This window comes from Trachypithecus francoisi, unplaced genomic scaffold (assembly GCF_009764315.1).
Source record: "Trachypithecus francoisi isolate TF-2019V2 unplaced genomic scaffold, Tfra_2.0 Lachesis_group3, whole genome shotgun sequence".
Classification (NCBI taxonomy): domain Eukaryota; kingdom Metazoa; phylum Chordata; class Mammalia; order Primates; family Cercopithecidae; genus Trachypithecus; species Trachypithecus francoisi.
The window spans coordinates 130,669,793-130,692,905 of record NW_022681468.1 but is presented as its reverse complement, the minus strand read 5'-3'; the positions used below and the strand labels follow the sequence as shown (position 1 = coordinate 130,692,905).

General features: G+C 47.4%; 1 protein-coding gene across 1 annotated transcript in view; it reads right to left on the bottom strand.

Moving 5' to 3' along the window:
• Positions 1 to 23,113, bottom strand: part of MYO1E (myosin IE) — a 244,103-nt gene that overhangs the window by 8,620 nt on the left and 212,370 nt on the right. Inside the window, exons 23-26 of the mRNA XM_033189918.1 lie at positions 20,636 to 20,782; positions 18,608 to 18,765; positions 15,396 to 15,488; positions 10,598 to 10,799 (exon numbers count right to left, since the gene is read on the bottom strand). Of these exons, the coding sequence (XP_033045809.1) occupies positions 10,598 to 10,799; positions 15,396 to 15,488; positions 18,608 to 18,765; positions 20,636 to 20,782 (600 nt within the window). The remainder of the gene's footprint in view (positions 1 to 10,597; positions 10,800 to 15,395; positions 15,489 to 18,607; positions 18,766 to 20,635; positions 20,783 to 23,113) is intronic.

Sequence of the window (23,113 nt, the reverse complement as noted above, 5' to 3'; positions counted from 1 at the left end):
CCAAAATATAAACAAGACCTAAGGGGATGCAGGTGGGCCACGCAAACAGCTGTGTGTATGTGGCCACTGCATGGTCTTTGATCTCAAGGCATCACAGGCTACTCCCTCAGGATAAGTGACTACTGGCCAAAGCAAAACCTCAGGAATTACCCGGGGAATTTGGGGCCCTCTGTAGACCCATGACAACAGCTGGCCTAATTGTCCAGGTTGTGGGCAACTGCTACTATGCTGGCAATGTAAGCCATCTGGCCCTTTATCACCAGGCTGAATGGGGTTCCTAGTACTCCACAGGTGAGAGGTGGGGAAGGCCAGGGCAGCTTTGAGATGGGACATTTGCTGGGGAGCAGGGTGTGGACAGTGGGGACTGTTTGATGGCAGCCGGGAGGAGCGGGCAGGTGGGTGGAGGAGGGAGGACCTCTGCACTTTACATTAGGAAGGGCAACACTGATGCTGCCACCATTGGCTCTTACTTGTGATCACAAAGGGGCACAACTCCTCTGCTGGGGCAGCATATTCCCAAAGCGAGCCATACTGAGAGCCATTCTCCCCGGCCAGCCTGCACATGGCTACACCCTTGTGAGGGCAAGCAGACAGGATGTCTTCTGGGAAACTGCCAGTAGCTGAGTGAGGTCGGGATAAACTCCCCTCAACTGGACCAGGCCTTGTGCTAGGCATTTTCACAGATGCTGCTTCATTTCACCCTCACGACACTCCTGTGAGATGACTGATGCAGGCTCCTGGCATTTCCTGCTGGTTTCACCACTGGCCACCATGGTGGCCCAAGCCCAAGGCTCCTGGCACTGCAGCCACATGGAATCTTTCTGCCTCCTTGGTCTGGCTATGCTCCCCTGGCCTCTCCCCACTTCCCAGGCAGGACTGCTAACTCCTGCTCAGCCTTTGGATCTCATTTCCATCACTCCTTCCCCAGACTCTGGCGAACCCCCGCCATACCCTCCCCTAGCCCACGGCTCCTCCAGAGCAGGGGTGAATTGTAGCATGACAGTGACTTGTGTGGCTATTTGGCTAACTCCCCCTGAGACGGGGCCTCAAGAACTGTGTTGACAGTGTGTAGCAGGAGGGGGACGTGGGCTTGAGTCTGTGTGCTGCGTTTGAGGCCAAGCTCTGCATCTGTAAAACCTAAGCAGATTCAGGCAATGGCCTAGGTCCTTTTTCTTTTTCTTTTCTTTTTTTTTGACATGGAGTCTCGCTCTGTCGCCACAGCTGGAGTGCAGTGGCCGGATCTCAGCTCACTGCAAGCTCTGCCTCCCGGGTTTACGACATTCTCCTGCCGCAGCCTCCTGAGTAGCTGGGACTACAGGCGCCCGCCACCTTGCCCGGCTAGTTTTTTGTATTTTTTAGTAGAGATGGGGTTTCACCGTGTTAGCCAGGATGGTCTTGATCTTGTGACCTCGTGATCCGCCCGTCTCGGCCTCCCAAAGTGCTGGGATTACAGGCTTGAGCCACCGCGCCTGGCTTCTTTTTCATTTATTAACTTATTTTTATTTTTTTTAAGACTGAGTCTCGCTCTATGATGCAGGCTGGAGTGCAGTGGCACGATCTCGGCTCACTGCAACCTCCGCCTCCCAGGTTCAAGTGATTCTCGTGCCTCAGCTTCCCAAGTAGCTGGGATTACAGGTGCCCACCACCATGCCCGTCTAATTTTTGTACTTTTAGTAGAGACGGAGTTTTGCCATGTTGGCCAGACTGGTGTCGAACTCCTGACCTCAAGTCATCCGCCCGCCTCAGCCTCCCAAAGTGCTGTGATTACAGGTGTAGGCCACTGTGCCCAGCCTCTTTATTTTTAGCCATGAAGTTCTGCCACGTTGCCCAGGCTGCTCTTGAACTCCTGGGCTTAAGTGATCCTCCCACCTTGGCCTCCCCCAGTGCTGGGATTACAGGTGTAAGTCACTGCACCCGGTTCTAGGTCTTTTTTTCTAATTCTAAGAAAGTTTTACAGAGAGCTCTGAACAGCACTGAGGAACACAGGAAATCTGTGCCAATGAAGCTGTCGTGGAACACAGTCGGTGGAAACAGCCATTTTCCCAGACTCCAACAGCCTGGAAAACCCAGGCAATCTCCTCTGTGTCACTAGGTGGCAATCCTGCATCATTAATAAGAAGAATGACTTCTTTATTTTTGTTTTGTTTTGAGACGGAGTTTCTTGTTGCCCAGGCTGGAGTGGAATGGCACGATCTCAGCTCACCGCAACCTGTGCCTCCTGGGTTCAAGCAATTCTCCTGCCTCAGCCTCCTGAGTAGTTGGGATTACAGGCATGTGCCACCATGCCCGGCTAATCTTGTATTTTTAGTAGAGATGGGGTTTCTCCATGTTGGTCAGGCTGGTCTTGAACTCCTGACCTCAAGTGATCTGCCTGCCTTGGCCTCCCGAAGTGCTGTGATTACAGGCGTGAGCCACCACCCCTGGTCTACTTATTTTCCTTCTATCTACGCATTTGAAGTTATTAAAGTCTACTGCTGATGTGTGGTAGAGACACTATACAGTGGTGTGAGACTGCCCATCTTTTCCCAGCTCCGCACTCAGTAGTAGTCACACTGGTAGCTTGAAATTGGCCATGGGGAGAGAATTTTACCCGAGAAACTGGTAAATGTTACAGTTCAGGCCTTTTCCTCACTGGAGTGCCCACTGTTTACCAGAACACTACCATCCTACCATCCTCATGCTGCCCTCACAACAAAACAGGCTCACTCAGGTCTAAAAATGCCTTGCCAACTTTTGTTTCATTATTTCCTTATTGTTAGTATTTTTAGAGACAAGGTCTTGCAATGATGCCCAGGCTGGGGTACAGTGACATGATCATACCTCACTGCAGTCTTGAACCCCTGGACTTGGGCCATCCTCCTGCTTTACCCATCTGAGTGCTGGGACTACAGCCATTTGCTCCCATTTGTTTTATAATGGCTATGTAGAATTTAGATAATTTTGGTAGTTCTGGTACTTTATGATACAGTATTTGTATTTCTAATAAACATCACAGAATTGAAAGTTGTGTTATAAAAATAATTATTTCATTGAGTTTTTTTTTTTTTTTTTTTTGAGACAGAGCCTCACTCTGTCACCTGGCTGGAGTGCAGTGGAATGATCTCAGCTCGCTGCAGCCTCCGCCTCCCGGGTTCAAGTGATTATCATGCCTCAGTCTCCCAAGTAGCTGGGATTACAGGCACCTGCCACCATGCCCGGCTAAAGTTTGTATTTTTAGTAGAGACAGGGCTTCACATGTTGGTCAGCCTGGTCTCGAGCTCCTGACCTCAAGTGATCCTCCTGCCTCGGCCTCTCAAAGTGCTGTGATTAATGGTGTGAGCCACTGTGGCCGGCTAGATAATGGGGAGTTGCAGCAAGATTTCAGACTTGACAATAAGTTATTTTTCCTTTTGACATTTCAATAATAAAGGCTCATTATATATAATATATAGTATTTATATATATAATATACATGTTAGTATATGGTTATAAAATTATACATCACTGAGCAAATCCAGTGTTTCATTATATGTAATTTTGTACAATGTAATTTAGTTTTCTTATTTTACGGTAATTTGTACACATCACTTTATGTGTCTATTACCAATTAACATAAATACACGAAAAAGCTGACCTACAGCAACTTCTTTTTGCACCAGGTTTTTTTCTGAGTAGGGCAATCACATTATAACCCAGAAGCAAATAACATTTCCTGATGAATTAAGCACACTACATCCAGTTTGCTTTGTGAAAACTTGCACTGCAAGAGTCCTGTATTAGTGACCAGAGAAGAAACAACTGATCTATTTGCCCCAAGACATTAGGATGTCAGCTGACATTTGAGTCCTCACGGATGGCTGCCGAATCTCACAAGGTGCCAAAAGTCCACAAGAAAACAAAACCCCAAATGACATCAAAACTCAACTGAGGGCTAGTTAATTCCCTCTGCCCTGGCAATGTCCATCCTTTCCACGGGATGTTCACTGTTTTTTTTTTTTTTTTGATGTTCACTGTTATGATGACTGCAGCTGAGATGTTTAGTTAGAAAGAGACTGTAGAGGCCAGGAGTTCGAGACCAGCCTGGCCAACATGGCAAAACCCTGTCCCTACTAAAAATTAGCCGGGCGTGGTGGCTCATGCCTATAATCCCAGCTACTTGGGAGGTTGAGGCATGTGAATCACTTGAACGTGGGAGGCAGAGGTTGAGCTGCAGTGAGCCAGGATCGCACCATTGCACCCCAACCTCAGTGACAGAGTGAGACTCTGTCAAAAAAAAAAAAAAAAAAGAGAGAGAGAGAGAGACACTGTGGAATAGTGCAGAGCTGGAAGGAGTTTGTGACTTTTCTTCTTCAAATTGTCCAAAAGAGGCTCTAATATCTAGTGTATGTTACCATTATTGCAGAACTGTGTGCCGCTGATGCTCTGTGCCCATGGAGAACAGGCACAGCTGCCAAGGGTGTGTGTTTGTTGGGGGCGGGCATCTCCCTGTCTAGTCTCCTTGTTTTGGCTTCCCTAGGCTGTCCATTCCCCGCATTAAAGCCAGCAATGCCTGAAGTGTAGACCTTCATGGAATCCACAGCTCTAGGCAGGCCAGAGATTTGAGTTCTTGAGAATAAAGCCACTGGGCCAGGGAATGTCACCTTTCAACCCTGGTAGCGCATTAAAATTTCCTTGTGAGACCAACCAATGAATAACAGTAATGCGACAAATACAAAATAACTTTCAAATAGCACTGTGCTTTATAGCACACAAAGCCCTTACTTAACCTTCAAGAAAACTCTGAGGAGTGGGTTTTCAAAATTATTATATTATTAGTATCCCTATTATACAAGTGAAGACACCAAGGAGTAGAAAGATTAAGTGACAAGCCTGGGGTAGCACACAGAAGGCACATGGCTCAGTAAATATTGATGAATAAAAGAAAAAGGAATGAATGGATAAACCAGGACTCACATCCTGCTCTTACAGCTGCAAATCCTGTGCTCTCTGCACTCTAAATGCCACCATTTGTGAATTTCTCTGTAGCTCCCATACCTCCTGGGTGGGTGTGCCCCATCTATGCCAAGGGGAGCTGGGATTAAGCTTTCGAATATCACCTCTTTGTTCTGCAGATGTGAAATGTATGTCTTGAAATTCCAAGAGGGAAAATAATGGCATTTCATTCCACTGGCTCTTAAAAATATGCTGTGTTCCAAAAGGTTGAATCTATAAACATTACTGGAAATGTGGAAATGGATGCCAGGAACTCCTCAGCACCATGTCTGCCTGGGCCAGGATATGGCTGCTGCTCCCACAGATTATGGGTTGAGAAATATTGCTGTTGGACACTTGATGGAAATTTTAAGCCCCTTGAAAATATGACTCCATTGGGAGGATCTTGACAAGAGACACAGAGGCGGCATTTAACTATTTCTGTTGGCCCCTCCTTTGTGGCATGCCCAGAAGCCCCACTACTGAGCACCTGCAAGATTTTTCTGTTTTTCCAACTTCTAGTTGGATTAATCTCTGGAGATCTTGAAATTTCCTGAAGTTGTCCTCCCATAAAATGGACCACAGGATTAAAAAGGTTAACAGACATTTCCAGTCTGGGTTTGAATGCTTCCAAGAATGAACTGCAGGTAGATTATGTACATTTCAGTTATAGGAGGGAAAATTATGAAACACACTGGATAGTGAGATCAGAGCAAAGGTGGATGGATGAACTGTTTTGTGTATTTTTTTGAGACAGATTCTCGCTCTGTTGCCCAGGCTGGAGTGCAGTGGTGCAATCTCGGCTCACTGCAAGCTCTGCTTCCCAGTTTCATGCCACTCTCCTGCCTCGGCCTCCCGAGTAGCTGGGACTACAGGCGCCCACCACCATGCCCGGCTAATTTTTTGTATTTTTAGTAGAGACGGGGTTTCATCATGTTAGCCAGGATGGTCTCAATCTCCTGACCTCGTGTTCCGTCCACCTTGGCCTCCCAAAGTGCTGGGATTACAGGCGTGAACCACCACGCCCGGCCTGGATGAACTGTTTATAAGATTCTTGCCTAACCTCTTCTCTTTCCTTGAGAATCAGGAAAGATCTTTGACCTGAGTTAGACTTTTCAAAAGCTATACTAATCGATGGCAAGATCCTGATTCCCACTGCAGATCTCTCAGTGTTTCCAAGAGAATGATAATGATAGCTACCATGTGCACAAATACTGCAATGCAAGGGTAAAGAATACAGTTGGGGCCGGGCGCAGTGGCTCAAGCCTGTAATCCCAGCACTTTGGGAGGCCGAGACGGGCGGATCACGAGGTCAGGAGATCGAGACCATCCTGGCTAACACGGTGAAACCCCGTCTCTACTAAAAAATACAAAAACTAGCCGGGCGTGGTGGCGGGCGCCTGTAGTCCCAGCTACTCGGGAGGCTGAGGCAGGAGAATGGCGTGAACCCGGGAGGCGGAGCTTGCAGTGAGCTGAGATCCGGCCACTGTACTCCAGCCTGGGTGACAGCGAGACTCCGACTCAAAAAAAAAAAAAAAAAAAAAAAAAAAAAAAAAGAATCCAGTTGGGATGGTAATTAATTTAGTGAAATCTTCATGCTCTCTTAAAACAACTGATTGAACCTAAAATAAACTGATAAAGACTTGCCTGAATTAACTTGAGGTGCTAATTACATCATTTGATTTTATCCATATTACATGATCCAAAATAAATTACAGAAAAAGTGCATTGAGGGATGAGAGAGGAAGGAAAGAGAAACCCAGAATGTGAAAGCCAGGAAAGACCATAGTAATCCTACTTTTATAGATTGGTTAAAGTCAAGATGACTGTTTAGAACTTTGATGTATATAGGAATTTTCATATTTATGGAAAAAGTACAGACTTGGGATCCTAAAATTCCCTGCATGCTTCAACAGCCTCCTGTGGGATAAATGCAATTCAGGTTTTTATGGCAAACATGAAGAAGCTGTTAAATTTAGGTAACTATGGGGATCCATAAAATGCCACATCCAAAGTCTCTGGCCACATTAGACACTTTTAATTTTCACCTTTATGTGTTTTAGAAAATAAATACAAGAAAAGGCTCAGCCCTTTGCCCAAGGTACTATTTTGTAAGGAATGTTTGCACAGCAGATTTAAGGTTACAAAGAGGAGGCTGGCTAAGACATAGCGTGCCTACTAATCGTGTTTTACATAGAAGGAAATCTTACTGCCTAGTAGACAGGTGTGAAGGTGTCCTCTCCTTCCGGCCTCACGGCCAGCCTCCAAGGCAGCACCACGTGTACCCAGTCTTTAGGCCTGAAGGCGGCAAAGGATGCGATAAGACTTAAATAGGGAACCACATGGCAGAGGGCTGGAAGGGAGCAGCCTTGGTTAAGACACAGTGTTCCTAAATTGCCTACTTTTGGCTGACAGATGCTCCCAGCTGGCTGATGTGCAAGTCTGCAACTTGCAAAGTAGGCTGGAAAGATGGTTTTGCTTGCCAAAACCAAAGTAAGTAGGCAGCTAGCAGACAGAGCTAAGAGATTTGGTGCATTCTGTTGACTGCTTTTAATACCCTGCCTACTTTGAGGGATCAAACTGGGCCTAGGAGGGTGACTTAGTGATGCTCACCCACCTGAAAGGTGTAGGTCTGGGTTAGAGATTGAAAATCCTGTGAGCCTAACAGCACCCTTGCAATTCACCTTCACATGGAGGCTTCCCTGGCTTTATCAATCAGACCACAGGTGCCTTCAGACTAATGGTTTTCAAAATGTGGTCCCTGGATCAGAGGATCACCTGGAAACATGGTAGAAATGCAAATTCTTAGGCCCTACCCCAGACCTACAGAATTAGAAACTCGGAAAGTGGGCCAGCAAGCTTTCCAGGTGATTCTAGTGCACACCAGAGTTTGAGAACTACTGGTTTAGACTAAGCCAATCAGGTAAACCACAGTCATGACAGCTGCTAGGATATAGCTACTTACCCAGGAGTGGGGGCTGGTGGAAGGGAAGGGGAGAGGGGGAGAGGGGGAGAGGGGGAGAGGGGGAGGAGGGGGAGAGGGGGAGAGGGGGAGAGGGGGAGAGGGGGAGAGAGAGAGAGAGAGAGAGAGAGAGAGAGAGAGAGAGAGAGAGAGACACACACACACACACACACACACACACACACACGTCTATATAAGGGTGGCATCCACTCTACTGATGACCGTCTGTGTGATAAAACTAAGGTGCTTTCAGCTGGGCGCCGTGGCTCATGCCAGCTACTTTGGGAGGACAAGGCAGGCAGATCATGAGGTCAAGAGATCGAGACCATCCTGGCCAACATGGTGAAACCCCGTCTCAACAAAAAATACAAAAAAATTAGCTGGGTGTGGTGGCGGGCACCTGTAGTCCCAGCTACTCAGGAGGCTGAGGCAGGACAGTCACTTGAACCAAGGACATGGAGGTTTCAGTGAGCTGAGATCGCACCACTGCACTGCAGCCTGGCAACAGAATAAGACTCTGTCTCAAAAACAAAACAAAACAAACAAACAAACAAACAAAAACCAGCTAAGGTGCTTTCATATTTGTAGCCCAAATGAAGTGAGGTAAGACTTGCCAGGGGAAAAGGAACGCTAGGAGAGAGAATATGGTAAAGTTCCTAAGAGATTTGTGGTTTTTAGAAGGAAGCTGCTAAGGCAGGAAAAACATCAAATAATAGGGCAAATAGGGCATAAAGGTTAATGAGGCCAGGCACAGTGGCTCATGCTTGTAATCCCAGCACTTTGGAAGGCCGAGGTGGGTGGATTACTTGAGGTCAGGAGTTCGAGACTAGCCTGGCCAACATGGCGAAACCCCGTCTCTACTAAAAATAAAAAAATTAGGTTGGGTGCGGTGGCTCATATCTGTAATCCCAGCACTTTGGGAGGCTGAGGTGGGTGGATCACGAGGTCAGGAGATCGAGACCATCCTGGCCAACACAGTGAAACCCTGTCTCTACTAAAATACAAAAAAAATAAAAAATAATTAGGCAGGTGTGGTGGCACGTGCCTGTAGTCCTGGCTACTGGGGAGGCTGAGGCAGGGGAATCGCATGAACCCAGGAGGCGGAGACTGCAGTGAGCCGAGATCGTGCCACTGCACTCCAGCCTGGCAACAGAGCGAGACTCCGTATCAAAAACAGAAAAAAAAAATTAGTTGGGCGTGGTGCTGGGTACCTATAATCCCAGCTACTCAGGAGGCTGAGGCAGGAGAATCACTTGAACCTGGGAGGAGGAGGCTGCAGTGAGCCAAGATTGTGCCACTGCACTGCAGCCTGGACAACAGAGCGAGACCCTGTCTCAAAAAACAAAGCAACCAACCAACAAACAAAAAGGTGGATGGATGGCTGCCCCGCTCAGAGGAAGGAGCTGTTGCTTCTCTTCCTGCACAGGTCTGTTTTGCATTCATACCTCCTAATCCTCATTTGAAACTTCTCCATGGTGCTAGAGACAGGAGAGAGTGGAAAATGGAAGTGGGCCTGACAGAGGGGAAGAGAAGAGAGAGTGGGCGGGAGCAGGCCGTTACTGGCTTTAGCAGACAGCCACTCTACCACGGAGAGTCATGCAGAGCTGGAAGATTCCTTACAAGTCTCTAGTTCAACCTCCATGAAGTGACGGGGGTCCTCCTCATCATCACTCTGTCACCGTCATCACCACCCTCAAGCTAGAGTTACGTGAGTAGACTCCTGCCAGCCAAGTCCCATGCTAGAGATTTTACGTATATTATTTCTAGTCCTCCCGATAACCCTGCAAGCTTGATGGCATTACATTAGTGCTTAGACAAGGAAACTAGAGGGTAAGCAGCAGGTCCAGTGTTACAGAGACCTCTCTTCCCCTTATCTGACATTTGACAACACTACTCTGAACACTCCTGCCTGGTGATCCCCATCCAGCTGGTGCCTGGATGCTCCCAGGGACAAAATGCTCTTTACATGCGAGGGCAACTCATATTTGGGTTGCTACAACGTTCTTCCTTTACTGGAGCCAAAATCTACCTCCTGACCGAGTTCACTAACTGGTTTTCAGCTGGCACTAGATCCATCCCTATGACACCACAGGACATGTCTTAACCCCCTTTTAAAACTGATAGCTCTTCTAATATCTACACAGAGCTTCAGGCATCTTCACTTCCTCCGGCTAAAAAGCTTGGGTTCTCTTCACCACTCTTTATTTATATTCTAGAAAGGCAGAGAGGCTGTCACTGTAAAGCCACAAAAACTCATATTCTCCAACAAACATCATATAGAACACTGGGATGTTATTCTTAATGTTGCTGAAGACTCTTAAAGCTGTTGTATTTATGCAACTGCAGGCACAGGCCCAAATCAAAAGCTCCCTTATTCCTCAACCATGCAAGAAAACACAAAGAGGTCGCAGAGTAACTGTATCTGGGGCCAAAGGGCACCCATCTTCTGATGTTTCCAAGCTAAGCCTTCTCTGGAGAATGAAATGAGCTGTCTACTATTAATGTGGCTGTACCTTTAGAAATGCCAGCCACAGCCCCACAGCCTTGGCTCCCGGAGTACAGCACTGAGGTGGAAAACTGAACTTTAGAATCCTGTATTGACAGCCCCCAGGAACCTCTGAACCCTTGTTCTGAGTGATGGAGATGGAGCTTGCCACCTTCATCCACGGGATGTGAGAATCTTACCCTGCAGCTCCCTGGTCCGGGACCTTGAGGAAATCCAGGCTCTCTGGCGTCTGTGACACTCGGTCTGAACCAGTAGACTGCTGCTGTGGCAAGGGCGGGCGGGCCATGGAGGTGTACAGGCTTTTCTGACTGGACCTCTGGCTTCCAGGAGCATCGGGATGTGGCACAAACTGGTTTCTGATGACTCCGTTCTGATGGTATCCTAGAGAGAGAAAGAGAGAAAGAATTAAGGCTTACATTTTTGGATCCTTTGCCAAAAGTCTCTCCACGTTTCTTCCACGTACTACAAGGAAAGCTTACTTAACTTCTGAGTCTCAATTTCCGCATTTGAAAAAAATGGAAGGCATCACTGCTAACACATTGTGAGAATTAGAGCTGATTCACTGTTCTCCCCATTCCCAGGTTTTACTGAGGTATAACTGACAAATAAAATTGTATGTATTTAACACATCCAACAATGCATGGTCAACTTCCTGGGATGTGCCCAGAACACAGCGGACACTCAGCACATGCTTGGTGACAATAGAATCCCCAGATTTCCTGGGGTTCAAAGCCCACAGTAGGGAAAGGTAAGCTTACAGCTGGCTGGGAGACACCTTCTTGGGCCTCAGAAAAATTATAAGGTTATGACTCAAGAGGGCTGGCAGGCAGCTGTTTAAACAGCTGGACATCCATTTTCAAGGGGTCAGTCTTGGGCACCCACTCCAGGAGCCTGCTGTGTGAGGCAGAGGGGGTGCTCTACACAGGCAAGGGAAAAGTGGCCACCCAGTTGGCTCAGTCCGGATGGAGCAAGCTCTCTCAGCCAAACAGCGATGTCTAGTTAAAATCACATTAGCTAATAAGTAATGGGTTAGAGTGACAGGCTCCAAACCATGCGTCTTGGCTGACTTGGGCATTAGCATTCCATGCTATGTATGAAGAGGCCCTTATTCATTCTCCCACTGACAGATCTGGGCTGAGTGGAGAAAGAGAACAAGACTCTTCAAGGCCGACTGTGGTGAACCCCACCCAAAAACCTCTTCCAACTAAATTAAGAGAACTCTTTGGTACCAGTGGGATGACCCTTAGAGAAGGACCAGGGGTTCAGTTCTGGCTCTGCCTCTGATAGCTACACTGATCATGAGCAACAGAACTGATCTTTCATAGTCTCAGTTCTTCACGAAAGAACCACGAGAATTTGCTTGGTGGCTTCCAGCTCCGACATGCATTTTCTCTATATCCTTATTATTGTAGAAATAGGGTTCTTCCTGCCCAGTAATAATAGCTGGAATTCTTACTTTGAACCCCCGTTTTCTCAGGGTGGAGCTTTCAAGAGGGTGGCTCCTCATCCAGCCACGTCTCTAGCAATTTCCTCCCACAGGCCACCAGACCAGATCAGAACTAGACATTGGAGCAAACAGCTGCCCTTTACCTTACCCCATTCCCTCAGTGAGTGACAGCTGAATGGGCTCCCACAGGGTCTGGGTGGAGGAGACTAGAAGGACCCCACTTGCTGCCTAGGGTCCCAGTGAAAGGAGAGGGGCATCTTAAGTGTGTGACATGCCCTTGGGATGTCACATGGCCCATGATAAAAGTGGGATCCCCACAGGGGCCGCCCCACATGCTGCTCGAGATCCCCTTGTCCACAATAAGATCAGAAGTTAAGAGTAAGCATTTAGAAACGTTCATGGCAGTTCGACAGATCTATTTCATGCCGGTTGCAACTTATAATAAGAAATTTTGGCTTACATTTTATATGCTTTGAAAATTCTTCTTCTACTAATTCATTTTTATTGTATCATACAAATGTATGGTTTGTGACGGACTGGAAATTTTTTTTTTTTTTGAGACGGAGTCTTGCTCTGCCACCCAGGCTAGAGTGCAGTGGCCGGCTCTCAGCTCACTGCAAGCTCCGCCTCCTGGGTTCACGCCATTCTCCTGTCTCAGCCTCCCGAGTAGCTGGGACTACAGGCGCCCGCCTCGTCGCCCGGCTAGTTTTTTGTATTTTTTAGTAGAGACGGGGTTTCACCGTATTAGCCAGGATGGTCTCGATCTCCTGACCTCGTGATCCGCCCATCTCGGCCTCCCAAAGTGCTGGGATTACAGGCTTGAGCCACCGCGTCCGGCCTGGAAATTTTTTTAAACCCCCCAAAAATCCCTGGTCTTCCACCACAGACAGTTTGAGAAGCACTGGTTGAATGGATCCAGGTCCCATTGTCTCATTTTATTGATGAAAGAACTGGCACTTAGTTGGGGAGCGCTGCTCAAGGTTGGAAACTTTGTGGCCTGATTCGATCTGAGGCTGCTTTGGCCAACCTAGCTGAGGCCAGTGAGCGTTCCAGGTGGACTTGGCCAGAATTCTCCACTGGAACCAGCGCACACGCAGTAATATGGTACTACAGGGCTTCTCTTAAGTTCCTCTGTGCTTGGATTTTCTTCAAAGAAGAAAGGAGGAGACAGAGCTGGGTCAAGGCAGGACGGGGACTCCAAAAGAGACGAGAATTAGTTTCTCACTGCTGGGCCCCAGTGTCCATACTTTAGCAAGCAACGGTGAGATTCCACAGACTAAATAAATGTCTTTTTTTTTTTTTTTTTGCCGGGGGCGAGGGGGCGGGGGTGGTGGATAGGGAGGGGAGACAGAGTCTCACTCAGTCACCCAGGCTGGAGTACAGTAGTGCGATCTCAGATCACAGCAACCTCTGCCTCCCAGGCTCAAATGATGTTCATGCCTCAGCTTTGAGAGTAACTGGAATCACTGGTGCATGCCACCATGCCCAGCTAATCCTGAGACAGGGTCTCACTCTGTTACTCAGGCTGGAATGCAGTGGCATGATCATAGCCACCTCAGCCTCCCACTTCAGCCTCCTGAGTAGCTGGGATTCCAGGCATGTGCCACTATGTCCAGCTAATTTTTATTTTTTATTTTATGTTTATTTATTTTTGAGACAGAGTGTTGCTCTGTCACCCAGGCTAGAGTGCAGTGGGGTGATCTCAGCTCACTGCAATCTCCACTTCCCAGGTTCAAGCAGTTCTCGTGCCTCAGCCTCCCAGTAGCTAGGATTACAGGTGTGTGCCACCATGCCTGGCTAATTGTTGTATTTTTAGTAGAGACAGGGTTTTGTCATGTTGGCCAGGCTGGTCTCAAACTCCTGGCCTCAAGTGATCTGCTCGCCTCGGTCTCCCAAAGTGCTGGGATTATAGGTTTGAACCACTGCGCCCAGCTGCAGCTAATATCCTCCGAGGATAACCAAACACTCTGGGAGCAGTTTTTTATGAACTGAATTTTGTGAGCGATGGAAAAACATTAAAAGATGTTATGTATTTCTGCAAGTGTTCTGCAAACACTATAGAGATTTTTAGAGGCAGAAAGTCTAAGATTCAGGTTTAGAGTGTATGGATCTGTCAGTTTTATTTTTATTATTCAAAATGAGAGGCCAGGTGCAGTGGCTCACGCTTTTAATCCCAACACTTTGGGCGGCCAAGGTGGGAGGATTGTTTGAACCTAGGAGTTCAAGACCAGCCTGGGCAACGCAGTGAGACTCCATGTCTACAAAGAGTAAAAAAATGAGCCAGGTATGGTGGTGCATGCCTGTAGTCCCAGCTACTCAACGTGCTGAGGTGGGAGGATCACTTGATCCAGGGAGCTTGAGGCTGCAGTGAGCTATGATCGTGCCACTGCACTCCAGTTGGCCAACTGAGACCCCATCCCCAAAAAAGAAGAGATAAACATGAAATGTAAGCGTAAACTTTACAATAATTTTGTAATGCTCTCAGATATTACTTTGTTTTTTTCGAACAGGCCTCCTGAATCCTAATCTCAGAAAATAAATAGAAAACAAATTTCTTCGAATCAGTCATTAAGCTGCTGTAACTTATAAGATACTGTGCAGTGGCCCCCTCCCCTCCTTATCCAAGATTTTGCTTTCCACTGTTTCAGTTACCCATGGTCAACTGTGGCCTGGAAATATTAAATGGAAGTTCCAGAAATGAACAATTCCTAAGGTTTAGGTTGTATGCCATCTCGCTCTGTCCTGCCAGGGTGCGAATCGTCCCTTTGCCCAGCCTATCCATGCTCTGTGCACTACCCCGTCATCAGTCACTAAGCAGCCGTCTTGTTATTCATAATGGCCCCTGGAAGCTGGCAATTTGGATATGCCAGTGAGAAGCCATTAAGCGCTTCCTTTAAGTGAAAGGGTGAAAGTTCTCAACTTACTAAGGATAAAAAATTATGCAGAGGTTGCTAAGATCTACAGTAACAACGAATCTTCTATCTGTAACATTGTGAAGAAGGAAAAACATTTCTGCTGGTTTTGTGGAAAACTCAAACTGGAAAAGTATAGATAGGTTTTGGTAATATCTGCATTTTCAAGCCCCCACTGGGGGTCTTGGAATGCATCCTCCGAGGATAAGCCGGGGCTACTATAGTGGTATTTGGCCAGAGCTGGGTAGTGGTGGTGTGGTTAGACCTGACAAACTCCTATTTCCATAAAGCAGCATCCTGTGTCTTAAAAGCTGACAACAGTCTAGTTGTCACGGACAAGAACTCCTTTCTCTCTGTCAGAAGCCTTTCCTAAGGGAGTAATATTTCGAAGTAATGAAATCCAGATTGCGAACTCAGCTGCAGTTCAGTCTCACTGACTCCTACTTTTCTAAATTGTGAGGTCTCCAGCAGAGTGGCTGTGTTGTACATTTGGCACTGAAATGGTCCATGCCTGGTTAATACGTGTGCATTGATTTGATAATGGGTTTCTTCCCAAACATATTTTATGTCATGGGTCCAGATTTAGTGGTCCCAGACTATGGTACATGGTTGGCTCACCTGGGGGAGGAGGGGCCGCTCTCATTGGGTAGTTGGCATTTTGAGTCCCACGGGAATAACCTCTATTTTGGGTAGTGTTCCTTCTGGTAGGGCCTGAAATAAACAAGCAAGACAAAGTTAAAATCAGCGCTACTGGTTGGTTTTATGGATCCTCGTGGTTCTTTGCATATGGAAAATTTTTGAGAAGCGTGGATTCCAGTTCTCAGGTGGATCTGCAGGAGAACAGCTGCAGCGGAGAAGGGGCAGTTGAGGGAAGTATGTAATGGTAGCTACTGGGTGGGAGGGGCTGGAGGACAGGTTTCTAGAGGTACAGTTTTGAAATGTTAGACCGTGGCTTTTAAAGAAGGTCTGATCATCTTACAAAGGTGTTTCTATTTTTGCAGACTTTTTGAGACAGATGGAACATTTTAACATTTGCATTCATGTTCTACACGGTAAGTGGCTGAGCAGGTTCACTAACGCTGCGGATCAGTGGGGTTGGCAGGAAGCCCGTGCTGGCAAGGGCCTTTCACGCAAGAGTGTGTGTTCTACGGTCCTCGAACTAAACACAGAGACCACAAGGAGTAGAAGCAGACTTGTACCCTTGACACAGACATGAAGGAATTAGGAACAAGCTGGGGCCAAAGGAACACACTGTGGGTCACAGTCAGGGCTGGACAGCAGGGCCAGAGGAGCCAGAGGAGATCTCTGCAGAGACATCTATGTGGGGGAGAAAATCAACAAATTGGGTCTCGAGTGGAACAGGAAGGAAGGTAGGATTAAACCAGCTGGAAGAAGGTGCAGAGGGAATTTCTTATAAAGAGAAGAGCTGAAGAATAGAGAAGGGTAGGAGGTGACAAGGTGCACACTGCAGACACAGCAAAGGAGCCATAGCTCTGGGGCCTGGGAGAACCAACCATGTGGGACCAGGGGCAAACGGATGTGGCCTATTGGGGGCTTCCCTCCCAGTACCTAGGCCACTCTCCCCACCCCAAATAAGATAGAATCCAACACCTGTTGGGCAGTTTCCACTCTGGGGCCCGCTGCACACACACAGCCTGCTGGTTATTTGCAGCCTTTCTTTGCCCGGCTCTGTGCCCTGGGGTCTGAGTCCTGTGGACAGCCAGGCCTCTGCCTTCCAGTGGGGTGAGGCCTATAGACCAGGCCAACAGGAGGCACTGGCAGGAGACTAGAATGTCAGGAGGGAGGTAGGGGGACTTCATGTGCCTCCTTCTTGCCTACAGCCTTCAGTTCACCTCATTCCTCCCTCTGCTGCTTCAGGTTTGCAGATACCAATTGTCTCCTGCTGTTCCTTTTCCCTGGGTCCCTACTTTGTTCCCTAAACCCTGTCCACATCTTTTTCTTGAAAAGTCTCTTCAGAAGCCCCCGAAAAGTTGCTGTCTGTTTTCTGCAAGTACTAATGGATACACAGACATACACCAACATTTCCTGAGTGGTGGCTCTACACATATAAAAATATGATGGGCTGGGCACGGTGGCTCATGCCTCTAATCCCAGCACTTTGGGAGGCCGAGACAGGCGGATCACAAGGTCAGGAGATCAAGACCATCCTGGCTAACATGGTGAAACCCCGTCTCTACTAAAAAAATACAAAAAACTAGCCGGGCGTGGTGGCGGGCGCCTGTAGTCCCAACTACTCAGGAGGCTGAGGCAGGAGAATGGGAGGCGGAGCTTGCAGTGAGCTGAGATCCGGCCACTACACTCCAGCCTGGGCGACAGAGCGAGACTCCATCTCAAAAAAAAAAAAAAAAAAGATGGCATTTATTGGTATTGTATTAATATGTTAGAGAGCATGTTAAGGTGTACCTTTGCAGACGGATTTGAGAAACTGCTAACTAATCAATTAATTTTTGAGATGGAGTTTTGCTCTTGTTGCCCAGGCTGGAGTGCAGTGGCGTGACCTTGGCTCACTGCAACCTCCACCTCCTGGGTTCAAACAATTCTCCTGCCTCAGCCTCCCAAGTAGCTGGGACTACAGGCATACGCCACCACACCCTGTTAGTTTTTTGCATTTCGTAGAGACGGGGTGTTGGTCAGGCTGGTCTCGAACTCCTGACCTCAGCTAATCCACCTGCCTCGGCCTCCCAAAGTGCTGGGATTATAGGCATGAGCCACTGTGCCTGGCCTAGAAACAGTTATTTTACATATGGCATCTTCATGTGTGTGATCACACAGGCCAAATTTTAGAACAATATCACAGTCTACATAGCATATATTATTCTATGCTGTGTACTATACATATAAGTTATAAATATCAATTATAAATAGAAAAAGAATCAAAGGCCAGGGAAGGAGTTAGACTGGGGTTTGAGGTAGTGCATGTGTCTGTGTCTCTGTGTGTGTGTGTGTGTGGTGTTTTATTTCTTAGTGGCGCGATCTCGGCTCACTGCAAGCTCCGCCTCCCGGGTTTACGCCATTCTCCTGCCTCAGCCTCCCGAGTAGCTGGGACTACAGGCACCCGCCACCTCGCCCGGCTAGTTTTTTTGTATTTTTTAGTAGAGACGGGGTTTCACCGTGTTAGCCAGGACAGTCTCGATCTCCTGACCTCGTGATCCGCCCATCTTGGCCTCCCAAAGTGTCATCTTTTTCTTAATGCAACAAGGTCTTGCTCTGTCACCCAGGCTACTGCAGCCTTGACCTCCTAGGCGTAAGCCATTGTCCCACCTCAGCCTCTCGAGTGGCTGGGACTACAGGCGTGCACCACCATGCCTGGCTAATTTTTGTATTTTTATTTTTGTGTGTGGAGACAGGATTTTACCATGTTACTCACGCTGGTCTAGAACTCTTGGGTTCAAGCGATCGTCCGGCCTTGGCCTCCCAAAGTGCCGGGGTTATAGGTGTGAGCCACCGCGCCTGGCCCAGTCAATTTCTTTAAGGTGGCATAGAGGATGATGTTGGTATTGTGGACAAGATCTGACTGGAAAGGGAGGGGAAATTTGAAGCTAACAAACTCTGATTTGTTTTAATCACAATATTGTAATGCCAGGTATACTGATACATAAGTACTAAGTCCCTCAGAAACTTTCAACCTGCTCATTTTCCTTGCTGTTGCTTTAGTTTGAAATGTTCCATTCTGAAGAAAGCCTGAGCCCCAGGAAGCAGAAGGTGTACTGATTCTCAGCCCCCACATCTGTGCACATGTTTCCAGCATTTGCTCAGGAGACTCGGGTGAGCGGCAGCAGTTCTGCCTGCAGGGCCTGTGGAGCACTTACGGGAGTTCTTGGGCAGTCCAGGTCCAATGCTGACCTGCAGCACTTTGTTACTGGGCTTGAGGACAGCCAGGTCTCCAAAGCCCTGGTGGAACTGCACTTGCCGGGATCCCCCTGCACTCCAGGGACCCCAGTTCTCCTTTTTCAACTTCAGTTCAAGCCTGCAAAAAGCACACTGGGGTTAACAGGTTGAAGGAAGCAGTGAGAAAACGGTGCTCAGCGATCCTTCCATGGAATTCTGCTGCTGGAAAAGCATAAACATGAGGCAAGACCGGACAATCCACACCGGGGGCAGGGCCCTGAGGATGTGCACCGCATCCATGGGGTGGCACCGTCGCTGCATGACAATGAGCCAGAAGCAGGAGCATCCGGGGCCCGGTACCATGAGACACCAGGTGGTGAGGGAGGTACACCTCGCTAATGTGCCAATGCCACTCTGTCAGGTGGCCTCAGGGGCACCTGCTGAGGGGACAGAGGAAAGAGACAATTTCCAGGTCACACCGCTGTGCTGTCATTGTGCTTCCAGCTGTTGTCCCTGCTTCTGTGCTTGTGGAGGACTGACAGATGCCAGACACAGGCCAGCTTGAAGACTCTTTAGCATAGAACCTGGCTTTGTTTAGTCCCGTACTGTTCTTGCACCATGACATCCCACCCAGGGATGGAAAAAGACACACTAGCAACCAAGATCCAAATAGAAGGCAGGATTTACCTGCAATTCCCAAACTCCCCAGCCAGTTTTAATGCTTCTGTATTGCCTATATGCCTGCATTATGCAATCCTTATTCTGCTTTTAACTTATATTTTCTCATATCATAAGAAGGAAAAATCATAATTTTAAGTAGCTGCCTATTATAAGTTTCCCTCATCATGATATTAAGGCTTTGTCTTGGCCTCATTCTTGTAGATGGGAAAAGATGGAGGATATTCCCATTTTATCGATGGGGACATTTAAAAAGAAAAGTTAAATAACTTTCTGTGTTTTAAACAGGGTCTTGCTCTGTTGCCCAGGCTGGCGTGCAGTGGCGCCGTCTCAGCTCGCTGCAATCTCTGCCTCCTGGGCTCAAGTATCCTCCCACCTCAGCCTCCCAAGTAGCTGGGACTACAGGCATGCACCACCATACCCGGCTAATTTTTTTTTTTTTTTTCCCTTTTTGTAGACATGTGGTCTTACTATATTGTCCAGACTAGCTAAATAACTCTTACTCAGCAAATATGAGATTAGAGGGTCAACAGTATGCCAGTACCGGGTCCATTAGGTCATGTTGCCAAAAGAAATGAAGGTGAGGCCGGGCATGGTGGCTCAAGCCTGTGATACCAGCACTTTGGGAGGCCAACGCGGGCGGATGACTTGAGGTTGGGAGTTCAAGACCAGCCTGGCCAACATGGTGAAACCCCTTATCTACTAAAAATACAAAAAAAAATTAGCCAGGTGTGGTGGTGAGCACCTGTAATCCTAGCTACTCAGGAGGCTGAGACAGGAGAATTGCTTGAACATGGGAGGCAGAGGTCCAGCCTGGGCAACAGAACGAGACTCCATCTCAAAAAAACAGAAGGGAAGGTGAGTCACCTACACAACACATTGGCCACCTACAGTCCTCAAGCCCCCAGAGGCCCTACCAATAAATAGGTTTTATTATGCATTGGTTTGGGGAATGTATGCCCCCACCTCTGTCACTTTCATCTGCTTCCAGCCTGATTCTACTCCTGTCTGCTCTGCTAAATTAAAAAACTCTATTTTTGGGTGAGACATAAAAATCTGCCTTTATCTGCCTCATTTGGGAGATTTTTGTCTAAATGATAAAATACACTAGTCTATGAAATCATTATTTCACAGAAATGCAAAAGTAACCTTTTCCAAGTCTGTGACTACTATTCAGACTGTCTTCTGCAGGCTCTAAGGTTCCACTGGGGCCAGCCAGACCCCACTCTCCTCCTCGCAAGCCTCCCCCAGCCCCATCCTGAATCCCAGGGGTGCGATCAAGGCCCCTTTTTAGCTACACGCAGAATTTTGGGTCCCAGATCCGGACTTACGTATTGCTGAATTTCAGAGGTAGTTGCTTCTGGGTTTTCTCCTCGTAACGCTTTGCTAAGAGGCTTAGGAATTCAGTTTTGAAGACAGATTCAAGCAAACTGTCATACTCTTGCTCATGGAGAATAAAAATGTCATCCTGCATAGTACTGTAAAGAGATTGGACAAATACACTTGGTGAAAGCTGTGCTTCTGTTTACTCTATTTTTTTCTTCCATTTAAAAAATCCTGCAAGATAGTGCTAAGATTTTACAGTCTTTCTATAGTAATAATCTTTCAAACAGAAACCAACTACAATGAATTACATAATGAGATTGCTGAAATCTGCTTTCAAAGAAAGTTTATAGCCCAACAAAAAGATAATCAAAGTACTTTTTCCACGATTGTTAAAATCAGGAACTTAAGGACAATTTAGCCCATATTTTAAACAAATTCATTTTCAAATCCAACTTGTGTTTTTAAGACCATAAAAATCCAGAAAGTTATGAATAGAATGCAGCTGAAAAGGGGTAACTCTACATTTAAGTTCCAAGTTAGGATTAGTATAATTTATGATATGGTTGTAGCTATTGTAGTAAATTTAAACTTGAAGAATTGTAAGCTCGGTTATCAAGAGGGAAGCCAATGTCCTGCACTTCAAGGTACTTATTAAGAACCTTCTGGCAAACAGTGCTCTGCGGACACTGCAAGCCAGGAGCTACTAGAATGTACAGACACGTCCAAGTTCAGAGATGCAAAGGTCAGATGGACAAATAGCAAACAAGCAAAAATCATCACCTTCAAGCTAATGAATTTTGTCAGACAAGGAGAGAACACACCTTTGCAGGAACCACATGTTTGGACAGGGTGGGATTGTGGAGAAATTTATGCCTGGAGGGGAGCAGGTGTTAGGAGCTATAGGGTGATGGCAGAGGGACGCTGAGGCAGACCCAGCTCCGAGGAAATGCCTGGTGGTCAGGGGAGGTTGGTGAGACAAAGTTCCATCTTCAGGCCTGGCTAGGCTCGGTAGAAAGCGACAACGTGTGTAATTGAGAATTTGCATTCCCTGTTGGATTTATCACTCAGGTGAATGGGGCCACCACCCCAAAGGCTGTAATACATAAGTTTATGAGTATCTCCAAGTACCACTGCCAAATACCGAAGACAACCCTTTGAAGAATGAGGTTTCATTAGGGATTGTAAGCATTTTCCCAGGCATTAGAAACAAATTAGGCAAACCTGCTTCAGTGAATTGACCATGGTCACATTTTAGTCTCTCCAAGTGCCACAGACACGGTTCTTTGAATACCCAGAGCCCTGCAGCATGGCTCAGGAGCTCTGCTCTGCTCTCGGAGCTCCTGGTGTCACTGCACCAGTGGGATTACCACGGCTGTGACAAAGCCAGATGATGAGGCAAGGGGACCACACAGAGGACTGAGCTGTAGAGAATCTTTGAGACCCAGGATCCTTCTTCCATGTAAAATCTGACCCATTTAAAAGGAAATTCCTGTGCTATCCCTGTTCAGCCCCATTCACAGGTCAAGGTAGGGGTTGGGCCCTTGTTGGGATCACAGGGCTCCTCCCTTGGACAGAGAATCTGGGTGGACTGTCCCAGGCTTGTCAGGAACCTTCTCTCCGGGCTGAGACAGGGAGCTAGTGACCCGGAGCTGATGGAGCCAGTAGCTGTAGCCACAGCCTCTACCTTGGTCTGATGTTGAAACTTATTCACCAATGTGCTAGTATTAAGAAGTGTGGCCTTAAGGAGGTAATTAAGTTACAAGGAAGGGGTCCTCATGAATTGGATTAGTGACCTTACAGGAGTGGTTTGCCCTTTCTGTCCTTCTCCCATGTGAAGACACAACAAGAGGTGCCATCTATAAAGAAGAGAGTGGCCTTCAGCAGACACCAGATCTGCCTGTACCTTGACCTCGGATGTCCCGGTCTCTAGAACTGTAAAAACTAAATTCTCATTTTTTTACAAATTATGTACTTTCAGTCCTCCTACAGGAAAGGAGCTTGGTGATCCACAGGAGAAAAAGAGGTTGAAGGAACGGCAGCACAATTGAATAGGAAGGCGTAGAGTGGCAGCATGCACAAGCCATGGGGGTGGGGTGGGGCGCTGCATGGAGTTCACTGGAAGCAAGAGGCCAGCGTCAGGGGAAAGGAGCTTGGCCCTTTCATGGCCAGCTTACTGAAGAGCAGCCAAAGTTTCCCTTGGATGTGAAGTCAGAACAGTTTACTGTGGTTTATTTGGTTTACCAAATAATGGCCATTTGGGAGGAGCACTTGGTCATTATCATTACCCCAGATGTTTGTTTTCAGACGTCCCCATATCATAGCCATGCTTCTTGCCCACTCCTGTGATAGCTGGGATCAAGGATAAACCTTGACAACCAGTGGTTTAAACAACAGACAGTTTTCATCTCCATCAGTCAACAGTGCATGCAAAGGCAATTCAGGGCCAACATGCCAGTTCTACAGTGCCTGGGAACAAGCACCTC